Source organism: Pholis gunnellus, assembly GCF_910591455.1.
Source record: "Pholis gunnellus genome assembly, chromosome: 22".
Taxonomy (NCBI): domain Eukaryota; kingdom Metazoa; phylum Chordata; class Actinopteri; order Perciformes; family Pholidae; genus Pholis; species Pholis gunnellus.
Genome location: NC_136549.1, coordinates 13,279,125 through 13,303,460, shown reverse-complemented (window position 1 = coordinate 13,303,460; position 24,336 = coordinate 13,279,125). Strand labels below are relative to the sequence as shown.

The 24,336-nt window shown below is 43.2% G+C and overlaps 2 protein-coding genes across 4 annotated transcripts; both read left to right on the top strand.

Moving 5' to 3' along the window:
- Window positions 1–232: 232 nt before the first annotated feature.
- Window positions 233–6,105, top strand: ttll1 (tubulin tyrosine ligase-like family, member 1). The gene is made up of 9 exons (XM_079183474.1): window positions 233–356; window positions 683–891; window positions 979–1,159; window positions 1,310–1,447; window positions 1,840–1,948; window positions 2,072–2,215; window positions 3,208–3,294; window positions 4,074–4,237; window positions 5,847–6,105. The coding sequence occupies exons 1-9, from the start codon at window positions 244–246 to the stop codon at window positions 5,974–5,976; spliced, it is 1,275 nt and encodes a 424-aa protein (XP_079039600.1). The 5' UTR covers window positions 233–243; the 3' UTR covers window positions 5,977–6,105.
- Window positions 6,106–8,173: 2,068 nt separating this feature from the next.
- pacsin2 (protein kinase C and casein kinase substrate in neurons 2) lies at window positions 8,174–23,554 on the top strand. Of its 3 annotated transcripts, XM_079183564.1 has the most exons (12): window positions 8,174–8,309; window positions 13,954–14,045; window positions 14,315–14,471; window positions 14,556–14,791; window positions 15,980–16,135; window positions 16,229–16,404; window positions 16,515–16,635; window positions 17,454–17,501; window positions 18,316–18,446; window positions 20,393–20,560; window positions 21,617–21,798; window positions 21,910–23,554. In XM_079183564.1, exons 2-12 carry the CDS (start codon window positions 13,989–13,991, stop codon window positions 22,020–22,022), a joined length of 1,545 nt encoding a protein of 514 aa, XP_079039690.1. In that variant the 5' UTR covers window positions 8,174–8,309; window positions 13,954–13,988; the 3' UTR covers window positions 22,023–23,554. The 3 variants fall into 3 exon arrangements, with proteins under 3 accessions (XP_079039690.1, XP_079039691.1, XP_079039692.1); XM_079183565.1 differs by lacking the exon at window positions 17,454–17,501; XM_079183566.1 differs by lacking the exon at window positions 20,393–20,560.
- Window positions 23,555–24,336: the final 782 nt, after the last annotated feature.

Below are 24,336 nucleotides of genomic sequence, written 5' to 3'. Positions count from 1 at the left end.
ATTGCATCACTGATTGGGTGATGTCCGCCCTGCAGCCTCTGCAGCAGTCCTGGGAGGAGGATCCAGCAGCCTGCTAACAGAGCCAGCCCCGGCTAGCTGATGCTGATGACTGGCTGTTTCCTGACATTGATTTGCAGGTAGGTGCACTGGTGCACTGGTAGCTGCATGCTCTCTTGAATCTCTTTGTTTCTATCTGTTTACCTTGTTGTTGTTTTTTTGTGCTCCACCCTGGTGGGAGGCATCATGGCCGGTAAGGTGAAGTGGGTGACAGATATTGAGAAATCGGTGCTCATCAACAACTTTGAGAAGAGGGAATGGGTTCAAGTGACAGAAAACGACGACTGGAATTTCTACTGGTGAGTTCACACCTTATCCTCACTCCATGTGACTCCCTACTCCATGGACACTATCCTCTGCAAGCCCCATACACAGTATGCTGTGTGAGAAGTACTTGAAGAAGTACCAACAACACCATGTACAACACAAGCAAAGGTCATGCATTTAAAGTCAAACGAATGTAGTGGAGTAAAAAGTACATATGCCTCGGAAATGTAGTATAGTAGAAGTATTAAGTAGCATAAAATGGAAGTATTCTGGTAAAATACAAGTACATATATGCGTATTTCTTGGCTCCAGACTCCTCAGATCACCATAATGCAGGTTTGTGTGTACCCACGTGTAGGATGAGCATCCAGACCATCAGGAATGTGTTCAGCGTGGACACCGGCTACCGCCTGTCAGATGACCAGATGGTTAACCACTTCCCCAACCACTACGAGCTGACCAGGAAGGACCTGATGATCAAGAACATCAAACGCTACCGCAAGGAGCTGGAGAAGGAAGGCAGTCCGCTGGCAGAGAAGGACGAGAACGGGAAATACAATTATCTAGGTGTCCATTGATGATTGGAGAAATTCACACATTCTTTTCCTATACAAAGCGATATATATGTTTATGTATTTGTTTCTATGTTTCTAGATTTTGTCCCTGTGACGTTCATGCTCCCCGCCGATTATAATCTCTTTGTGGAGGAGTACCGCAAGAACCCGTCCAGCACCTGGATCATGAAGCCCTGCGGGAAGGCTCAGGGCAAAGGCATCTTCCTCATCAACAAACTGTCCCAGATCAAGAAGTGGTCCAGAGACAGCCGCACCTCCACGTGAGTTACCGTGTAGTTACTCTTTACATAGAATTGCATGGCGCTGTACATTCTTTTTCAGTAAAAATAACCAAAAAGCGTAACTATTTTCCACATCTGTTGATGATGGTTTTTGTCAGAGGTTTGTGATTTTTGTGTTTCTGCCCTCAGGTTTGTAGCAGCGTCTAGTGGCAAGGAGGCCTACGTGATCTCCCTGTACATCGACAATCCTCTGCTGATAGGAGGGAAGAAGTTTGACCTGCGTCTCTACGTTCTGGTGACAACATATCGGCCTCTGAAATGCTACATGTAAGCCCTGAACAACATGTTTGTCCTGATTGATTCACTCGGAAAAGATTTTGGTATAAAATCAATAACACTTTATTTTAAATGTATTCTGTTGTTGAACTCGCTTACGTGTCTAGAGTTGCAACAAGTTGTTGATTTATTGATTAGCTGGAAGGAAAATTAAATGTCATTTGAGACTTTAATGCTTCTTTTTGTAATAGGTGAAAGTAAACTGATTATCTTTTGGTTTTGGGCTATTGGTAGAATATAACAAGCTCTTTGAACACCTCTGGCTCTGCTGAATTGTAACAGGCATTTCCCACTATTTTCTGATACGTTATAAACGATTAATAGAGAAAATAGCAGGCGGCTTAATCACTAATGACAATGACCGTTTGTGGTTTGATCCTCAGGTACAAGCTCGGCTTCTGTAGGTTCTGCACAGTCAAGTACACGCCCAGCACCAGTGAACTGGACAACATGTTTGTTCACCTCACTAATGTGGCCATCCAAAGACATGGGGTAAGACTGATGAACACCATTCCTCTCAAAGCTGACCTGTGCATCTTTTTGCAACAAAACTTCATGCAAACTCCCCCCAAAAGTGTGAAAAATGTAGTTCGACTTTGTACCTTTTCACCGCAGGATGACTACAACCACGTCCATGGAGGCAAGTGGACGGTCAGTAACCTCCGGTTGTACCTAGAGAGCACCAGAGGGATGGAGGTGACCAGCCGACTGTTCGACCAGATCCACTGGATTGTGGTGCAGTCACTGAAGGCCGTGGCTGTAAGTAGACATGAAGACTTTTTTACTGACATTGCAACATTATAAGGATTTTAGGACGTTTTGTCCTAATTATGACACCTATAATAAACTTAGTGCCTGCAGTGGAAATACTAGACATCCTTAGATCGCAGGTTCAAATCCGGCTCCAAGGAGTGATTTTTAACTGTAAAATATCCTCTAGCACTTGAAACAAGGAAGTAGGAGTAAAAGGAACTGAGGTGGATAGTGAATTCACTCCAATGCGGAAAAAAAAGTGAATACTTCATACTTTTTATTTAGTTTTTATTACTAACTCATAAGATCTTTTTACTCCCAATACATTGATATTGAGGCTGATCATTGTCCCAGACTTAACTACATTTCAGAGGAGTTCATGTTTTGATATCATTTGTTACGTTAAATCAATATGTTGTGAACAGCTGGTTGAATACAGTCAGTAGAGATTACGACTCCTCGTCTCCCTTTGATAGCACAGCTGGAAGATCTGGTTCGAATTCGTCTGAAAACAGTAGTTTATAAGTGTTTCAACCCACAGTGTACCCATGGAAAAAGGGCCATGGGTACTTTGTGGGTGGTTCAAAACCCACTGCTCCACACATGTTGCAGACTCCAGTCATTGTGTTATTACTTTGTTCCTGTTGGCAGTCTTGTTTTTTAGCGTTCAGTAATGTGGGCTATAGCGCTTTTAAACACACACCTGTACAAACCACCTCCGTGTGGGGATTTCTTTCTGTTTTGAGCACACTCAACTCAATGCACACTTCCCTTTCTTAATAAATGATCTGACTCATTTCCCCTCTCTGGCCTCGACACACAGGTTACTTTGTGCGTCCTCTGGTATATTTTTACTCCGTTCGCTCACACCCTTTCCTGCTGAATCATTCTCTGTTTCACATCTAATATGAAATGAAAAATCCCCGACACATCACGATGAGCAACGGTCTAGGTCGATTCCTCTCCCTAATTCAGCCTCTCTGTTTTCTCTCTCCCAGCCTGTGATGAACAATGACAAGCACTGTTTTGAGTGTTACGGGTATGACATCATCATTGATGACAAGCTCAAGCCGTGGCTTATTGAGGTGAGTAATCTTAACAGGAGAAGTTATTGCACGCACACACATCTACAACTCCCATGAAATGGTTTGAATTTACTAAAAGTTAACCGCTACTGTTTCAGAACATCTTGTTCCTGTGGTGTACTTTGCCGAACCCAAAACACTGAACATGCTCAGACGCTAACTCCACGTTCTTTTTCCTTCAGTGTTAAGCAACTTTAAATGCCCCTGAGGTTGATCTTTGTGTGTCTGTGTTTGAACGTGTGCCTCTCGGTATTCAAATGTGTGCTGAAGGTGTGTCTTTAACCCATTCAGTGCATTGTTGTTTTCAAACTGAGTCTGCACCAAGTGATACAGGCTATTTGCCTGTATGCCTCTGTTTTAACATTTTAAATGTTGTGCTTGTCGTGTGGCTGTCGTATTTTACTGCACTCGCTTTGACCGACGCGCAATGAGTTGCTGGGTTTCCAGGTTAGGCCCGAACTATTTCTGGTAACAGAAACCAATCTGATCTATTTCAGGCGACGTGAAGTTGACTCTTTAAGTGAGGGACTGAAAAAATATGTGCCACATTCTGCAAGGAATACTATACTTTGTTCAATATTCCTGCAAGTATGTATGCAAGCAGCCAACTGTCATTAACAGGCAATGCAAAACAAAAAGGGAGAAGCTAAACTCTTTACTTAAGGGATTAAGTGTGTGTGTTGCTGCTTCATCTCTTGCCACTTCTTCTTCTTCTTCTTTGAATGTATGTTAATGAGCTCAGCTGTACAGGTGACCGTCTTTGTCTGTGTCCCTCTCAGGTCAATGCCTCTCCCTCGCTGACCTCCAGCACAGCCAACGACCGCATCCTGAAGTACAACCTCATCAACGACACCCTCAACATCGTCACGCCCAACGGGGACATCCCGGACTGCCGCTGGAATCGCAGTCCGCCCCGAGAGGCGCTGGGCAACTATCAAGTCCTGTGAGTGACGTTAAAATCTATTCGGACAAACTCAACGGCCTGACTGCAGCGTAAACATGAGACATCCTTAGGTTCAAATCCGGCTCCAAGGAGTGGCTTTTGACTGTGCGTTGTGGAATATACTGTTCTACAGCATTTGTAATAAGCTCATATTTCACTGATGAGGTTTGTAATACAGTATGGTAGCAAATTGAGTAACTCCAATAAGGCTATCAAAGGTTAAAAAAAGATCATAGAGTTGGGGAGGGAACTTGGAGATTATTAAGTCCTAAATATATTAATACTTTATTTATAAATATTAAAGAATCTGTATTGGAAAAAATACTACTCAGATTTTGTGACAGTTTGTTTCTGTGCCCTTCGATAGCTCAGTTGGTAGAGCGGAGGACTGTAGTGGTGATAACAGAGATCCTTAGGTCGCTGGTTCAAATCCGGCTCGAAGGAGTGACTTTTAAATTTGTAACTGGTAGTGCAACAAAATCTATACTGTGAAAATATACTGTAACCGATACGTTGTCATCATACTTTATGTTAGTCTCTGACTTAAGTACATTTCAAAGGAGGGGCTTTTATTCAACAGAGTTCATGACTTAGTATATGTGAGGTTACAACAACAGGTGATGAACAGCTGGTAAAGACAGTAAAGATAGCAGGTGCCCCATTCTGAACACAACAGTGAGGGTAATGTGTGCTTTGGCACCTTGTTTAAATATGATTCCTATGTGAAAACAACCAGAGGGAGGAAATGACTACGCTACTCTCCGCCTCGACTGTCTCTGACTCCCTACACTACACCACTTTATCAGTGATTAATTCTGGACAGGAAACAGGAATGCATTTTGCTCCTGTTGCATTTGGCAACAGAGCGGAGGACGGTAGTGGATGTACCAGATTTAGTTCTTTTCACAGGAATCTAGTTCCAATCCGGTTCGAAGGAATACCTTTTAGTAATAGTATATTTTTGCCACAGATTTTCCTGATATAAAACCCATTGAATAATTGACACAGTGTAAACAAGGTGCTAAAGCACACACTACCTTCACTGTTGTGTTCATAATGGATTACCTACTGTTGGACGAAGACTCTCACGTCGTGTTGATTCTTGATACTGAAGTATCACTCGATACTCTATGGACCTCCAGTTCATTGTCATAGAAAGACACGCATATTGTAGGCTATGTACTTGCTGGTCATCAGCTTGTAACATGACAAATTCTGTCATAAACATTAAAGTTATGCTCCTAAAACCTGCGCATTTGCAACTAGCATGAACACAGAACCTATAGTAATAACTGAATTAGCGTTCACATCATGTTGAGTAGAAATAGTGCTAATCATAGTTTTTAAACACTTAAAAGTCACTCCTTCGAGCCGGATTTGAACCAGCGACCTAAGGATATCTTGCATAGACACTACAGTCCTCCGCTCTACCAACTGAGCTATCGAAGGGTTGAGAGACAGCCACTGTAATGTGGGTTTAACAGGGTGGTATTGTTTGAGTAAAGCCCCTTGTTTACATAATAGTCCATGTGAAGGCAAAGAGCAGGGCCAACAGGAGGTCCCTCACTCGTATAGTCCTCCGTCTCTGATTCCCTCTGTGTGTCGGCAGGTACGACGAGGAGCAGGCGCAGAGCGAGAATGCCGAGCGTGACCTGCGGAGCCGCTCGGGTCAGTCCCTGGGGTCTAAGGGCACCAAGGGCAGTGCAGGTGTTCGACCCGCTGCCGCCACCTGGAAGTGAGGTGACACTGCAGACTCCTAATGGCTTCCTGTACATCATGACAGGGTCCAACAGGGGATTAAAAAAAAACAAAAAAGGCGGCTCCCTGTCTCCACATTTCACTGACTGAGTTCACAGGGGACGACAACTCTGCTGCTGGAGGGGAGGAAAATCAACAATGTGGTCATATTTGGGGAGTTTGAAGGCCGGAGTTTGTCTCTGTTTGTATGAATGAGTAACTAAAAATGTAGACATTATGTCGGTGGTGTCAATAACTCAACAGCAGTTCCCACCCACAGCCGAAGCTCCCAATGAAGATGAGGAAAAACCTCCCAAAAAAAATGGATGACACCTTGGGAGAGGACAAGATCCCTGTCCTTGGATGGCTCGGGCGGCCAAAATTGCAACTACACGAATGAAAAGAAAGTTGTATGTTGTATACATCAATAGGATTTAAAATCCACCGGAAGGATTACGAACGACCTGAACTATGCATGATTACCGAGTCCTGACACTTTGACTAGACCAACCACACAGGTGCTATAAAGAAGGAGCTCTGTGAGATGAAAGAAGAAGACAGAGGAACAAGAGATCTCACTAATAGAAGATATAATATACTGATAGGCAGAATTTACAGTACTAAATGTGTATAGACCGCAAAATAGAATTGAATCATGTTTTTTTACATGTTTATTATCAATATGTGTATGCAGGGGGGGGGGGTCATTATGAGTGATTGTACCTCATTACTTTGCTTGAATAAAATAATAGATATGTTGGACCGCTGACGTCATATCTGCTGCTCATCTACAATCTTAAATACTAACGTGTTGAGAATGTGTGCATTGTTAGCTGTCAGCCGAAATATTGAAACACCGACACACTGAAGGTATTTCAGTGTTTTATAGTCATTTTATAGTATTTTTAAACAAAGTGTCACCAGATAAACTTAGCTTTTAGAGCCATTTGGAAATAATGTGTTACTTCAGTAATGATTAGGGTGATTTTAAAGAAAAGAGAGGGGCCATATGCTCACCCATCAATCAAGGCGTAAGTCTATAATTAGGATTATCATGAAAATCACTCTGTTTACTCTAAAACAAGAGGCGTCTTTTGTCAATAGATGAAAGAAAGGTGGTGGAAGGTTTCCAGAGTAAACAAGCAGATTGTGATTAAATCAAGTTCTTGCTGTTGCTTGCAGTAAAGTCTCTGCGTGGCACCATTCCTTGAAAGTTTGACACTCCTGATCTGTATATAAGTCGTCGTTGATTTATACTAATTTATTGAGAGATTAATCAAACTCTGAGGTGTGTCGAGTAAGGAACAGGGTTGGCATGAGAAGGTTCCCACCTGATGGTTTTCGCTTCTTTATTGTGGTTATAGACAGTGCAGCGTTTGTTGTGTACATGACATGAAGCCTTTCTGTTTTTGGCTTCTCTTTATGAGAAGTGCATCGATGTCTTTTAGTTTATGTCGACCTTTTAAATAAAATATCTATAATGGTGCTGCCTTGACAATAAATAAATGCTCATTTTAGAGTGAGTGAATGTGTTTTTGTGGTTTCAGTGAGCTGGTCCTTTAAATTATTACAGAAATGTGTTATTTAAAGTATTTTTAAAGTGTCTACATTCCAGTTAAGAGAAAGATTTGATCTAACAGCTCTCATCTAATTTCTCATGAAGCAAAAATAGCGATGTAGATATCATGTTATATATCTCTATACAGATGTATTATTACATGGGGAAACAAGCTATCCTACAGCTCCACTTTAGTTTGCAGCTTAACATGCCCTAGAAGCCTCTCTAGGGCCCCTGGAGGGCCCCAGACCTCATAGCGGGAACCAGTGCCCATGGGTGCCTCACGATAAAGTCACCAGAACAACTTTTTTAAGGGATGTGACGTCAGACAGCCGCGCCTCTCCCTATTTCGCATGATGAAGCTAGCGAGTCTTACATATTGCAAGGGCGGAAGTTAGGTGAATGAAAATAAAGGTAGGTGTTTGGCCCTCGCGGTGACACTGTGGTGCCTCTATTGATAATACAAATGTAACCTAATTAAGTTGTTAGGGATGAATTCGATTTTATATTTAGGCTACATAAAATACATTTGTCATTTTATCACTCTACGTTTACTTGTTTACTTTTCACCCTTTCGCTGCTGGTCTTATTTTGAAAAGGTGGACAGGATGCCCTGCGCCGTGCTGTGCTAACTGACGGTGGTGTCAGTCAGTTGGTCGATGGTGCTGCTGCTGCGGAGCAGAAAAACGGGCGAAAAGATTTGGTGAATTGACACCACCAAGAGAATTTAACTCTTCACTTAAACACGACCCGTGAACGGGAATAAACCGGTGCCAGGTGAGCTTAAACAAAGACTTTCTACGTCTTATCGGTTAACTTTTTAACCAAGGGGGTTTGTGGGTAATTCGTCAACATTTGAGCTGACGTCAGGGGGCTAACTTTAAAGTTAAGGAGGATGGTACTGTGGTCAAAGTTTTACACGATTTAAGTTAGTAAAATACATGACAATGGAAGTAATTCAGTGACTTATGTTGTGTATTAGGATATAAGGTACAAGTTAAACTAGTTCGCCATTGACTGTCTGTATCAGAGAGACTAGTGTTTCATTGCCTGGAGTGATAAAGGGCGGGGCAGGGTTTCGCAAGTAAAGATAACCTCCTGGTCGATGTCATATATCATCCTGCATGCTATGTCTACAATATTACATACTTTTATATAATTTCCTATGGAGAGAAATGGCTCAGTTCCTGCTGCTCCGTGCTCAGTCCAGCCAGTGGGTTTTAAATTGCGCAGTGCCAACTTGCTGCCAAGTTCAGTCCTGACTCCTGGTACTTCTGCACATTTCACCTAAGTTACAGGTGCAGAAGTATATGTTAGGTTTCTCATCGGAGTGGCTGTAATGTTGGGATAATTTACAGAAGTCAACACGAGGTTATTAATCACTTGGAGCAGGAAGTAGGGAGCCTGGCCTATCTTCTGAGTGTGACAGTCAATACTCATGACAATGTCATGAATCAGTGGAAGTTGACAGTCATGCAGCTGAGTATTTAGATGTGCCTAGTGACTGCAAGCTTTTATATGTTGTGTTTGTTGGGTGAGTATTGTTGTCAGGGCGAAGCAGTACTGAAAGCTCTGTGGTTCCCCTTTTTTTTCTGGGGGGCCATGTGAAGTGATCGCGCTGCTCTGTCACAGAACACAGCTAAACTTAGACTGGGTATCCCAATTTAGGCTGAAGGCTCTGCTCTTCCATTTCCAGGGATCTTTATTGGCATATTCTCCAAAAGCGCGCACACACACACACACACACACACACACACACACACACACACACACACACACACACACACACACACACACACACACACACACACACACACACACAAAGCAACCAAAAGGATATGAGCCATTGTCCTGCAGAATTGAGTCATGTACTTCATGTAGCCGTCGTCATATGAGCGAACAACAACTACATCCATCATAGCTAGAAAAACAGGGTTAGAGAGAATTGCTGCATGTGCACACATACAGTACAGAAGAAGACACCATGATAGGTCACAGGGCTAGCAGATGACTCTTGTTTATGGCACTTTCCTGAAAGGTCTGCAGCTTTAAATGCATCACATGTGACCGGGGCTTCCACAGGAAAAAGGGCACAATTTGCCCGTCGGTGACGTCAGGATCTCCCCTTCCCTGTCATGTAATACTGAATTTCCCTCTATTATGTTCCTCTCTATGCCGCTGGCCTGTCCAGTGGAAAATGCTTGAAAGTGTGGAACAAATGCCATTGTTTTTTCCCCCTGACCGTGGAGCAAAGGGGTTCCTGATGAGGCTACAGTGGACCTGGTGTTGATGGACCGTCAGTGATCTCTATAAAAGCTGGAGTGAGTTATCGAGAGGTTTGAAAGGCCACGCTGCCGTCCGATCAGCAGTCCTGTGCAGCTGTTGAGCTCACACGAGGAAGGAGGGCAGAGGTGAATGACTGACGGGGAAAGAAAATCAAGGTTGTGACCTGCGTCTGCCATGGAAACTTTTGACCTCCAAGCTTGTGTGCAACCGGAGAGAAAGAAGCAAAGGAATGGTCGTGTTTTTCTCTCTCCCTCACAGCCCAGTCGGGATTTAGCAATGTCCTGCTGGGAAAGTGCAATATTGAAGGGATAGATCGGCTCAGCTGCACTCCCTCCCTGTGAGATATTGCAGTTGCTTTATGCAACAAAGGAAGGAAATGGAAACTAACACAAAAAAAAGATCACCCCTGCTTAGATAAGCAAGTTTCATGTGATTAAGACATTGGCAAAGTAGAGCGCTAGAGTATTTTTAAAGCATGCTTGTTATGTAATCGCACCCTCAATCCCCACGGTTAGCTCTTGTACTCATGATTGTGAGTTGACTGTTGCTGTGTCTTTTGAGAAACGGTTGGTAAATCATTGCAAACCGAACATCTTTGGGTTTTGAGGACTGCTTGTTGGTGTTACGTGGGCACACTGACATTTCACACTGACATCCGGACGGTCAAAATGATTTTTCGGGATGGAAGTTTAACTTGTGCATTCTGCTTCAGACAGAACCTGTGAGCGGTGTTGGTTCTTGTTTACACTAACGAGGCTGAACCTCAGGAACACTCACCGTGCACACGTTTCCTCTCTCCAGCAGGTAGCGATTAGGAGGCCGGCCAGAGTGAGGCGGAAACAAACTGTTGAGATTGTGCGACATTACTCTGATGTCCTTGCTTTATTCTGCTGATAAGCGTTTGTTCTGAAGGGACTCACCTCAATCACTACAGTTTAAATAACACGACCCCCCCCCCCCCCCCCCCCCCCCCGCATCTTTATGAGTCAAATGTGCTAAAAATAACAGAATTGATATAAAATGTGTGTGCAGTCTGTGAAGAAATACCTCTCAGGTTGGTGTCTCTGGTTATATTTTCCACTCACTAAACAAACTGCAGGGCAGGTATGCGTGCGCCTGTCAGTTGTGTGTCTCTGCTGTTGTTTCCTGCTCTTCAGCCATGACACCAGAGCACTCTGGGAAACATAGACACAGTCTAGTCTCTTGCACACACACACAAGGGTCTATTATGCCCCGACGTTTTGCACGTTTGGTTGCGTCTTCTTCACCCATCCTCCGATGCTCCCTTTCCTCACGGCGGTCGTAGAAGGTCATCGGCCTCTCATGTCGATGTCTAACAGCAAAGCACATGAAGCTTTCATGTGCTTTTAATAACGCACACCGTCATCTGTGGCCTCAGCCGGTCACATGCAGCTGTCGCTCTGAATCACCGCTTGCAAATTAACAAACTACGGATATTTGTGAACCCCTTACTTCTTTACTTTACTTTAAAGTCTGCCTCATCTGTGGCAAAATTTGTGAAATGATTTGTGAGCCGGTTCAGACATGACAGCGCTGAGGAATGCATTCGTTTCACTTCAATCTTAAGGCTATCTTAAGGCTATCTTAAGGCTGTCTTAAGGCTGTCGTCTGCGACCGCATTCCAGCTTGCTCGGTGCTTTTACTTATCAGACTTCAGTGAATATCACTGTTGTGTTTGATTACGTCATCACTAAGCCTGTAATCTAAGAAGCCCTGTTCCAAGTCTCTGCAGCCTTGATGAAATTGTGCATTTGTCAGCAAGACGGTTGTCTTTGAATTTATGTTGACAAAAAAAAACAATGTCAGATGGATTGACATTCTGTACCAAACGTCCTCGTTCCCATGTGTTTCTTTGCTTGTGCATAGTAGCACTCTGTGTTCTCCTGTCGAGGGACAGATTAAGTGGACTTCAGACCTGGCCTTAGTCAACAGCATTGTTTACAGTTGTGGGTCAAGCTGCGTTCAATTGTTTAACGCATTCCCCGCGTCCTGCAGAGCCGAGGGTGTCCAGACGGCTGTTCCTGTTCGCTGTTGATGACATCAGGCCTGGGAAATAGCTTCTGTGATGAAAGGAATTCCAAATAAAGAGATCTTTGGGCTACGGAAAGTCATTTTCCATATCTATATGTATATGTGTGTCCTGGTAGAGCCACTTGATTTAATAGAAACGTGTAGATCTCAGGACTACGAAACATATGGAGGTTTGTGCTCAGCAGCGGTCGACGTCTGAAGACTTGTTGCCATGTTTAGAGCAGATATTTGTGTCCCTCTCTTGTGCTGCAGCAATGATTGGGGAATGTGGACAGCTGGTGGGGGAAATGCCAAAGGGACGAGATGACAAGACTGGGCTGGGTCGTGTGTGATGCTGACAAATAGGCTCCCGTGGTTTTTTATTTGTGCATTAATATTGTTATTAATGGTTGTGAAGCAACACAAAACTCTGGACTCACTGTGTGTGTGTGTGTGTGTGTCTGTTTGACTGACCTGATTGCAAACTACAAGCACAGTTAAAGGGAGGATTGTTCCCAAGCTAGCAGTGACCACAATACTGCCCTCTGTCCATGTCCTGCCCTGGAGGGTATGGGCCACTGACCACTGACCACTGGCCAACACACACACACACACACCAGCCATCATCCTCTCGCTGTCTCTCTCAGCTGATAAAGGCCTCGTGTGTTCACACTTGGCACTAAAATGCAGCTTGTATGATCTGATCACAAGGGGACAGCTCCACATTAGAGATGAGTGTTTATCAGATATCATTGATGATTGACTGAGTATCAGACTAGTCTAGAGAATAACAAGTGACGAAGGCTGTACCAAGATGAGTACCAAAACATATCTTAACAGAAAGATCAACAATACGTACGATAGGATTATTACACTATTTTACCATATCTTCGTCACAACTCCTCAATATCCAATTTAAGGGATCCTTGTCAAATCTGGTTGTTTCTATTATGAGTTTATGTTAAATTTAAGCCCTGAATCCATCATTTAGTCTGTTCATTGTGTAATAGAATGACAGACGAGCATCACTGATGAATTCAAATGTATTTCGCTCCTAATAGTGGTCTCAGAGGTGCAGTTAAATGCGAGCTGGAAAGTGAAATCCGATCTTGAGTGGTCACTTGAGATGCATTTTAGATGAGTTGTGATGCTGGGAATCCACTGCAGTCGATCTCAGCTGTGCGTGACCACAATCTGAATATATATAAATAAATATATATATATATATATATATATATGGCTATGAGATGGTAGATCTGAACAGGGCCAGTCAGGCTGTAGAGGAGAGGAGACGCTGAGGGAGGAGAGGAAGAGGACGGAGGGGATGAATAAAGGGAGCCTGTTGAGTTTTGAAGTGATGGCTGTGAGGAGAGTAACAGAGGAGTGTCTGTGGTACCCGTCCGAAGGCAACGGAAGCTGCCCACTGTGTGCTTCTTCAGCTCAGACTCTGTGCTGCCAGCAACCACTGTGGTTCAGCTGGTCGTGTGTTGAGGGATGTGAGGTTATAGAAATGGATGAAAAAAGAAACCACCTGCTGCTTAGATTATCAAACCAGATCACACGCTTCAACTTCCCCTTCTATTTCTTTCTGTATTACTCCTCCGAACTATTTATTTTCTTAGGCACCGTATTATTCACCCTCTTATCAATGTCTGAGGAATGTTGCTGTGACTGAATGATATTGTTTAACGTGATTAAAACGCATGTTTCCCTTCCTCTTTGCTGTGTTTGTTTAATAACTCAACGACCTCTAATATTGGCTCACTCCATGCTATATTTGAGAAGCTTACCCTGGAAAGAAAATCTAATCATACATGTTCATATAATCTACAATGAATCTGATCAACTGTGTTCCCTTTAATTAACAATGAATACAAATTAAGTTTCTTTTTATTGTAAAGCTGTAACCAGCAAATAAAGATAAATTACTAAAACTGAATTCCTTATCAATTATTTACTTACTTACTCTCTCTTGAACATAAAAATAAAAAACTATTCATGACCTGAACTTATTTATAGCTTGAATATCTGATGTAGTATCAGGCTAAGCGGCTGTTTTTAATCACATTCACTGACACTCGTTTGTTTCCCTGTGTTCTTCCAGACCCCACACTCTGAGTGGTACTGAGGGCAGCAGCGATGTCGGGCTCCTACGATGGCTCCATGATCGATGTCTCCAGTGATAGCTTCTGGGAGGTGAGACGCATGAATTCCTTCACACCACCTGCCCCTAAACCCAGGGTCATAATTCTTCTGTAGTGTGTTGAGATGACGTTCACATCTGATGAACTTGCAATAAATCTAGTGATTTATCACAACGTAACCGCAACACTGCACTATAACGCCGCTAACGCCGCTATAAATGTATTCAATGTTTTCTAAATAAATACATATCCATAGCCGTAGCTAACATTTTCTATCTCCTTTTCAACTCTCTCTCTGTTTTCTCTGTTGCTGGTTTTCAGGTTGGTAACTACAAACGATCGGTGAAGCGGGTCGACGACGGCAATCGGCTCTGTAATGATCTGATGACCTGTCTTCACGAGCGGGCGCGTATTGAGAAGTCTTACGCACAGCAGCTGACGGAATGGGGAAAGCGCTGGCGGCAACTCATAGAAAAAGGTAGAGGCGTCATTGGTGAAACCGGGTGTAATCCTGAAAGCATGACTGTCACAGACACTGACTGGTCGATATCTCTTCCCTCAGGCCCTCAGTATGGCACGTTGGAGCGGGCGTGGACCGCTCTGTGCACGGAGGCGGAGAAGGTGAGCGAGCTCCACATGGAGGTGAAATCGGCACTGATGGGGGAAGACTACGAGAAGCTGAAGAACTGGCAGAGAGACTCCTACCACAAACAGATGATCGGCGGCTACAAAGAGACCAAAGAGGCTGATGACGGCTTCCGCAAGGCTCAGAAACCCTGGGCAAAGAAACTCAAAGAGGTGTGGCTCACTGGATACCAAAATAGTATGATGTGTATGTAGTATAATGTTTTAATCTATAAACAGCCACAAGCAAGTCATTTTTCAAGTCACTGATTACAGCCATGACAATCAATTTTACCCTTCAGTTCGCATGATTACATATTACTGACTCGCTAGCTGTTGTTTTCCCTCCATGACGACCTGCTTGCTAAACAACAACAGAGCCGAACCACAGTCGCAACCTCTTGATATTGAACAAGAAGCTATTGCCAAACGTTAGCCATCGTGTGCTAACTGTGTGCTGTAGTTCTTTGACTGCCTGTAGAAGGGAAGGAAACACTGAGGGACTACAGGGAGGCTTCTTAGTTCAAAATCAGGTCAATGTATTTCCTACTACTGCTTTCATTTTAGAAGCCTGTTTACTTCGGCAGCACGCACATTCCTTTCTGTTTCTGTGCACGCATATGAGAACGTGCACATCCAAGTATATTGTATGCTCGAAGACACGAAACGTTTCACAACCTCCAGGCTCCTTGCCCCCATTTCCTGCGTGTGTGATGTCAGCAGGGGGTGGCGACATCCTGGCCTTGTCATTGAGCGGCGACAGAACAATGCAGTTTTGTAGCTCTAGCGGTTTATTGATGGACCAGACAGACGGGGACAAGTGGGTAGAGGGCAGAGAGGAAATTAGGCTAATTAACTGGTCTAGAGAATGAGCAGCTGACAGGGGCAGTATGTCAATAATAGACACATACAGTCTAAACGGGATGCAGTATTCAACTCATGGTCCTCATGGGTTTTATTGGATTGACACACAACCTCCTGCTTTATCAAATTAGGGAGGATGCTCTCGTCTACTTGTGACCTCATGGTTCGGTCCGCTCTGGCCTCGGCCCCACTTACACCGAGACACTCCTCAGATAAAACTACAAGGGATGAGTCCGCATCCATAGTTCATATTTGTTCAAATACAAACAAAGTGATAGAGTAGATGAGTGCATCACATGTCTAACATATCAAGCACCAGTGTTTCCATGCTGCCTCCCTCACATGAGTTGGTAGGATATTAGTTGTAATGATATTAGGTTTATCAACCTCACTAACAAAGAGAAAATCAATTCACATTTCACATTTGGTTTGCTCTGAGTCACACCTTAAAAGACTGGCGCTGTTGCCCGTATTTTAATTGATCCTTTGAATCTACAGATGGAGACAATGAAGAAGTCGTACCACTCTGCCTGTAAAGAAGAGAAGCTGGCAGCCAGCAGGGAGACCAACAGCAAACTGGAGAGCAACAACAACCCCGAAGCCCAAAAGAAGCTCCAGGAGAAGCTGGAGAAGTGTCAGCAGGAGGCGCAGAAGGTAGGGCTACCTTTGGAAATAGACCAGGTCGAGTGTCAAGATTGTGTTTTTATTGTGTTCCAAATGTCACCTCGTTCCTCCTTTTTCTCCCAGACTAAAGAACGCTATCAGAAATCGCTGGAGGAACTCGACAAGTTGACCCCTCAGTATATGGAGAACATGGAGCAGGTGTTTGAGCAGTGGCAGCAGTTTGAAGACACACGAATCTGCTTCTTCAGAGAGCTGCTGCTGGAGGTGAAACAGCACCTGGATCTCTCAACCAATCACAGGTCAGACACCGATCATTCAATGTCTGAATACTTAAACGTCGCAGCTCATGAACAAAGCTGCGAGAGATGCTTCTCACCTAGAAATATAATGTACAACATTGTCTCCATAGATTCCAGACGGTCTACCACACGCTGGAAGACACGGTCTCTGCCACTGATGCTGAAGATGACCTGAAATGGTTCCGGTCCAATCACGGCCCCGGCATGCCAATGAACTGGCCCCAGTTTGAGGTATTACAGCCTGGATTCATACGAATAAAAGAGCAGAAGATAGAGAAGGAGAACTGTGCAGAGTAATAGTCTTTTTACATTATTTAGTGAGATAAATAATTACAGAAGAATTAATTACAGTCCTTACTTACCTTGAAATGCTAGTCTTAAAGACTGGTGCTCTCCCAGGCCCAACTGTAGGAACCACCAGTAAAGAGAGCAGAGGAAATGGTCTAATACGTCATGGGCGGTATTGCAATAGCTCTTTACAATGTTACACGTAGCCCAAACCGGAGTTAATGCCCAGTGTCATTTTTGTCATTGACGTATGCCGTTTGGCAGCAAGGGGTGGAAGTAAATCTTTCTGAGGAATTTGCTTTATGGCATCTTCCCAACAGGATGTGAAATAAGAAAAAGAGGACGTGAAAGCAAAGAAAGCTTAACGCGCTTGCAATGCCACAATTTACAGTTCTTTTGAGTGCTATTGACGGCATGGCTGATGGGATGGGGCACTTTGTTCCACTTCCATCATGACCAGGCTGTTTGTCTTTCTGAGTAAAGCTCGGTTTTAGAAGGTCTTTTCTGTGACACATGCACAACAACAAAAATGAGGCTCCAACTTGGTAGATATCCAAATATTCTGCAAGCCACTGCCTCTTTAGTTCATGTTGTTTGTTAAAGAAGCAATCCCTCGAGTAATTAGCTGTTCCAAGTCATTTCTACATTCACAAACTAACGTTTCTGCACTTTCAGTTTATACCGCACAGCCTTAGTCTTTACACTGTGTGGTCCACTTTAACCCTTTTCCACACCACCTTCCCTTTCCTCATGTCTGACAGAATTTGGACTGGTCCCATCCTCGCTCCTTTAGAAGAAGGTCCATTTTAGTGAGTTCTGCATGGGAGGGCTGCTCCTTTTCACAACTCCTTCTACCTCTGTGTGTGTTTGAGGTGGTTGTGTTCATATCAAGATATTAAGACACTTGGTACATGCGGACACCACAGCGTTGAAGTATGTGGACATATCCTCCTCTGTTCCCTTTACCTGGTAACACCAGGATGTTTACATACCTTTTCCTGGATATCAGAACTTCTAGAATGACTCTTTACCACTAATACCGCAGCTCAGACTCTCTGTTCTTTCTAACCCTTGAACGCTGACCCGTCTGTGGCCCTTCCAGTCTTCCTTCTGTCCATGTGAACCCTGCAGTACGTCACATGATGCCACCATGGCTCAGCAATGTCACAGCGTCTCAGGGAACATGAGCCAGACAGGAAGACCTGATGTATCAGAGGGCCAGACAGGGACTAGGAATGAAACCAGTCCGTTTGTGGGCCAAAAAAATATATGTGTATTAAAAACAACTTTCTTTTCTATAACTGTGTTGTCATGGTCTCTCTTTTGCTCCACTCTCGCTGGTTAGCCTCTGGTAGAGGGGAGACTCCTCGGTGTTTCTTTCAACAGGTGATGGATTCTGTACATGGTTGTGTGTCTCATCTTCTCAGGTCTACACTGTGCTGTGCAAACACTCTGTGTCACGGCCTGTGAAATGTTTCACAGATCCCTGGACTGTGTTGAAGTGTGTGTGTGTGTATAGTGCTGTGTACATTCCTGTGACTTCATCTCCCACTTTTTCTAGCTGTGAAGGCATGTTTTCCACCAAACGGTAATACTTCTAGTGTGTGTGTGTGTGTCTACCAGGACTGGTCCATAGACCTGAACCGAACCCTCAGCAGACGAGAAAAGAAAAAGCCATCAGAGGGTGTCACGCTGACCGGCATCAGTTCAACTGGGTCAGACCAGCCTGTCCAGCCTGCCAAGACCAGCAGCAGGTAGATATCTGATCAGATATTTCTGTCTCTAACAAACACACACGGTTCACTGAGCAAGTGTTCATAACGCGGACACACTCGCACACACACAAAAACAAAAACACACTCCCTCACTCCCTGTCTTCCTCATCCAAACCCTCTGACATCAGAGATAATCCAGCGCACCACACATGGCGTTTTCCTCTTCAGGAATGCATGTGAAGCGTTACATGAGGGAAGTTCCGGGTGTGACGTCTAGGTGTACTACAGCCGTCTCTGTGGCAACAGTAAACATTTTGTCAGAGTTTGTTGGGAAAGAATTCATCCCCGCGAGACTCGAGTCGGCTCGTACATAGTTGAAAGCGATCCAAAAAAAGTAATGTGGAAATACATTAATCACACACACACACACACACACAGAGAGAGATTTTTATTGCATGAATATTACTGGGAAGTTCAAAGAAGGCTGGTTTAGTGAAACTTGGATTTGGCAGGTTTGTGATTAAAGGGAAAGAAAGTTCAACATGTTTTCATGAGAGAAAAAGAGGAATTCACAGGCTCGTTTGAGACTGCTCTGCAAAGGTTTAGAGGCTCTCCGTGTTTGATTGGCAGTCTTTATTAGCGTGATGTAATCTTTTTAAGAGGAGATAAGATAAGAACTTAGCTGTCCCTGCAGTGAAACCTGTCTCTAGTGTTGTGGCAACAGCACCAAGGACATAACAGTGGTTCGTAGAAACGACAGCAAACTGCTCATGCGTCCGTCATCGCGGTGGAAAAGCAAATAACAGTTTTGCATGGATGAGCAAGTTGCTATGTGTGTTAAACATGTTGTTTTGAATTTAAAGTGAGGTTAGTCGTGATTTCCCTGTGTTCTGGCAGCTCTCCCCTTGTTTCAGACTTCGGTAGGAAGTGGTGTGTAAGCAGGATTCAGAGAGCACTGAGGAGTGTGTAGAGGAGTCAACAAAGGGAATGTCAGGCACGGAAAGCATTTGACCCCTGAACTTGAGACTGTTGACGTGACTCTCCCCCATCCAGCATTTACAGCACGTTGTTTTCCTCTTAATTTCCTTCATAATTGGGTCTGACTGTAGTTTAAGTAGTTTATTATCAGCATGATAAAAACAAGCCCTCATTCGTAATCGTATCACATATTTGCCTTTTTTTGATCGTCTGAAGCTTCAACGACAAAGATGTTAACGCCCACCGGGTACGACGCTAACACAGCTCTTAGAATACATCGTAGCTGTAAAGGTTTGTTTGTTGACTGGAACCGTCCAAAGTTACATTGTGCCAGACGGTGTTTGGTGTAATAACTCCTCAGGCTCAACTCAGAGAGCATGACTATGCAAACAAAGGCGTTCACATTTCTCCGCTTCACACACTCTAGAGCCAACTGATAGCCAGAGCTGTTCATGGTCCGGTAGCTCAGTAAACAGGGAGTAGAAGCCCTGTGTTTCCTCTGATGCAGGTGGAAGGCTGCTGCAAGGTTTGTTCCTTGATGCGGAAAAGTGACAATAGGAGGAAGTAAACAGCCGTCATGTGACTTCTTCAGAGAGATTTAGCACCTACTCGAACCGGAGCTGACAATTAAGTGTTCGATGTGTCGCTAGGAAAGATGTTTTTATAGCTTTGTACTAATTATGATTTCATTTTTTTTAGTATAAGCAGTGGCACTCAAGTCAAACTGATTGTACAAGCGTGTTGATGTTATTCAGGTTCATTATTACACAGAAATACAATCACTTCTGGGTCATCTATCGAGTGAAACAAAGCCACACTTTACTGTTCACTAAGCTCCTTGGCGACGCCCACTACTGTAGGAAGTACACTCGTTAGCCGGCTGTGCTAACATGTGCAGCGTACGTTTAAGCATGTCTGCAGGCCGTGTATGTGACAGGTGTGTCTTCCTGTCTGTCTGTGTGTGTGCAATGCAACAACCGATCTCTCACTGTGTCCCATGCTGTCAGCCTGACTGTGCCCACTAACACAGCGCCAGTGGGCTCAAACCCCTTTGATGAAGAAGACGAAGAAGATGAGGAGGAGGAGAAGATGGAGATGGAGGAGGAGGAGGAGACGGCCGTGGAGCAGCAGACCACAGTCAACCACATCAGTGTGAATAAAGAGGAAATAAAAACGTTGGTGAACAGAAGAGAAAACACTCCCGAACAACCTCCCCTGCCCCCTTTTTTTTTCTTGTTTCTATCTTTGTTGCCACGGAATCGCCGATCGTGCCGCGTCTCTTTTCGCGCCGTTTCTTTGTCTCGGTTACTTTGATCCCTTCTTCCTTGCGTCCCTCTCTCCTCCCTCAGGTGGCAGTTTGTTGTGTTGCTCTGCATGGTCGCTGGAACGCTGGCACACAACGCCAATATGTGTGTCTGTCCCTTCTCACTTCTTACAGTGCCGTGTCTTGCAGAACATTACATGTCATGCGCATGGGGGGGCCCATGCCTCTGCTGTGGGAAATGTCTTACAGTCAGATCTGAATATGGACACACTTTATACACTCGTGTGTGCGATTGGTCTGTAGTATCAGTTTTCTCACAATTGCCTGAAAATGTACTTGCTGTCTAACTTCAAAAGAAGTGTACATAAAACCAGGTCTGACTGTAAATACTTTATATATGTGCTGGTGTGTGTTTATTGTTTTTTCCACTTATAACATTGTCAGAGCCAAGTTCTTTCTGGTGTTTAGGTGGCTCCCTCTGTTGGCCGCTCGGGTTAAACTCCAATCATGCCTTCACAACACTTGATTTGTCTTGCTTGGTCTCATGTTTGCTGTATTTTTTCTGTGTCTCTTCATGTGTGGTCATGTTGTTTTGTTGCATTGTGTGCCCTCTCACTTGAAGCTGTTGATCTTAAAATGGCATCAAAGAGACTTTGTCATGCTGCCCGAACCAAACGCTTGCTTTGTAGCATTGATGCCGAAAGTAAGCATGTTTCTGCACTAAATGGAAAAGGAGTTTTCAGGACGAATCGCAAAGCTGTCACTGAATCTTGAAATGCACTTTTGGCTTTTTGTGTGTTCGACTTAACTGTACTTGGTGTTACATTTATCTTTCTCGCTTTTTCTAACTTTGAATTTTGGTCCCTGCTTCCGCCCGGCATGCTGGATTGTCCCGTCGATGCGTAAAGGCCCTGAGATGAATGTAAAAACACATTTTTCTAAGTGACTCTTTTGTCCGTCCGTCCAGTGCGAGCAGTACGGAGAAGACTCCAGACTGGTCGGATGAAGACACGGGTGGTAACCCCTTCTCCACCAACGGTGACGGGAATCCATTCGAAGACGAGCCGGCTTCTCCGGTCGTATCTGTGGCTGTCAGAGCCCTCTATGACTACGATGGACAGGAGCAGGACGAGCTCACCTTTAAAGCAGGTACGTGGTGTGAAAGACTGAAAAACAACAGCAAACGTTTTGACGTGTCTGTCGGATCACAGTAGGGTTTTTGCAATACAAATATTCATCCCTTCCTCCTCCTCCCTCCAGGGGAAGAACTAACCAAAATTGGAGAAGAAGATGATCAGGGTTGGTGCAGAGGCCGGCTTAAGGATGGAAAGACCGGCCTCTATCCTGCTAACTATGTGGAAGGCATCCAGTAATAAATGATCACAAATTAACAAATGTGAAGAAAGAAGAAAGTGGTTTGTTTTGAATCGACAGTGCGGCTGGAAACGAGAACACACTCTGCCTTATTTTTAACCCTTTTTCTCCCCGACTGGTGTCTGAGAAGGACGGAGAGGAGAAGTTGCAGATTATTAAAGGACCACTTGAGATGTTACTTTCCACAGATCGACAGTTCGAAGATGGAAATCAACAACAAGTTTCCCGACGATTCCAGAGGAAAAATGTCCGTCAGTGTAAGATATGTTACGTTACTTAGAATCCCATTTACGCTGTTACAAAAATAATAGCCTTTCAAGTATATATATTAGATAAAAAATCAATTTATGTGTGAATTTATATATTGTTTAAACGAAACACTGGGATGACACCGACAAATTGTCTTGCGACGTTACATGCAGCCGTAATATGCAAGCCACTGCGTTCTTTAAGGGAGATGACCCTTTTATAAACATAATGATCTGTTTTAGGTTTGAACCCATTTCTACCTGCTAGAATCCAGTCCATAACTGTTAATTGTTCGATTTTTCTTTGACAAAGTAGACCCTTGTGTTGAGATTAGTGTGACAGGTTTGACCTGATTTTCTTTAAATTTGTGTTCAAATTGTTCGTTCCTTTTCAGGGTTCTGTATTTACCATTCAGTTCATTAACTGTTCTGGTTATTTTATAAGGAATGATCAAATCAATTAGAGCCTTATGCTGATGGGTTGGTTCCTCTAGTCATTGCAATTGAATGTACATTCACTGATTGTATTTTATCACTTTTGATTGTTCAGTTTTGCTGATGTTAGGTTATTCAAACTGTCCTGAAGCTCCACACAAAAAGCAATCTCTGTTCTTTCTGTAGATTGTTATACTTTATGGGTTATTTTTCATCCAACACTGAAAGTTTTTCACAAATGTTTATCACACTTGAATCGTGTTGTAATTGCTCTTACTTCTTGTTAAATGTCAAGTTATGGGAGAATATTTTAAGTGCTTTTTTGGGGGGGGGAGGGGACATATATTACAATTTATAGCAATAAAACCGCAGACAAGTGTGGCATTACATACGTGCATGTAAATAGCCTGGATGAAAACTATTAGAACAAATTAAGCATCGATATCGGATGTAGTTTGAAATTGATTGTTAATTTATGATGCCACAAGTGCTTTTGTTCTACTCTTGTTAGAATGTGACTGAGAATTAGTTTGTATGGTAATTGTATGTTTTATGGCAAATATCCCTTGAATCTGTTATTTTGATATATTTGTAAATATGATTATTTTTCCCTTACAGAGGGCCATATTCATTGAATTAATCAACAAATATGTGACTAATTGTTTCCCTTAGTAGCTATGATATGAGTGGATCTACCTGATTTAATTACCTGAATACATTTGTTTGAATCAAGTATTTTGTCGGCTTGTATTTTCTGCAAGCTCTAAATTAGTTGCCCAGTGTATCGATGAAATAATCGAAAAAAAAGAAGCTATTTGATGCCTTTTAACTGCAGCACAAGAAGATGAGTTATGTTGTCTATAATAATGGTGAGAAAGGAGACATTTGCCATGTTTTCAGGGCATGCTGACGTCAAAACGCAGCAACAGCTGTACTTGCACAGTAAGGTTTGTAAATGTTGTCCCATGACATAATAAATGAATTTATTGGAAAGAAAATATGTTGCCTTTGTCTTAAGTAGTGATATTTCTATTCTTTGAACTTCAACTTATGATGTTGAGGTATTTACTGGATGTAATAAGAGCTTAATCTTTTTATGTGTGTGCACGTTCAGTTAAATTTGAATATAGTTAATTTAATACTTGACATCAGTAGTTCAGGTGTACAGTTATTTTGTTTGTAGAGTGTCCTGCCCAACACGTAAAGGGTCTTATGATTTGCATGTTAGTGTCCCATATTTTGGCAATAATTGGCTACCAAAAATATTACCATAAGAAGTGTGTATTTTGGTGTAAGATCACGTTCATTGTAGGGATATAGATTCCTCTAAACATATATTTAAACATATTAGCTGATGCAGAAAGTTTAATTGAATTAATTAAACTTATCTATGGGTTAAATAAACCAACAGTAATTTAATTTATATCAAATGTGTTGAACAAAAGTGCTTTGACTTCTAATACTTATGAGTAAATGATCTCGATACTTACTCAGCGTCAAATGTATAGGTCAACTACATTACCCAGAAGCCCTTGCTACAATAACACAACCACGGGTCACTTCTATCCAATCACGGCTCGCCCATGGTGTTGTCCTATTGACGTGTCGTATTCGGTCCTTCTTGAGGAAA

Coding starts and splice junctions, on each gene's coding strand:
- pacsin2 (XM_079183564.1), top strand. CDS start 13,989: ATGTCGGGCTCCTACGATGGCTCCATGATCGATGTCTCCAGTGATAGC. Junction 14,472..14,555: donor GCGGCAACTCATAGAAAAAG/GTAGAGGCGTCA, acceptor CTCTTCCCTCAG/GCCCTCAGTATGGCACGTTG. Junction 17,502..18,315: donor TTAGAAGAAGGTCCATTTTA/GTGAGTTCTGCA, acceptor TGTGTCTACCAG/GACTGGTCCATAGACCTGAA.
- ttll1 (XM_079183474.1), top strand. CDS start 244: ATGGCCGGTAAGGTGAAGTGGGTGACAGATATTGAGAAATCGGTGCTC. Junction 1,160..1,309: donor AGAGACAGCCGCACCTCCAC/GTGAGTTACCGT, acceptor TTCTGCCCTCAG/GTTTGTAGCAGCGTCTAGTG. Junction 4,238..5,846: donor CTGGGCAACTATCAAGTCCT/GTGAGTGACGTT, acceptor GTGTGTCGGCAG/GTACGACGAGGAGCAGGCGC.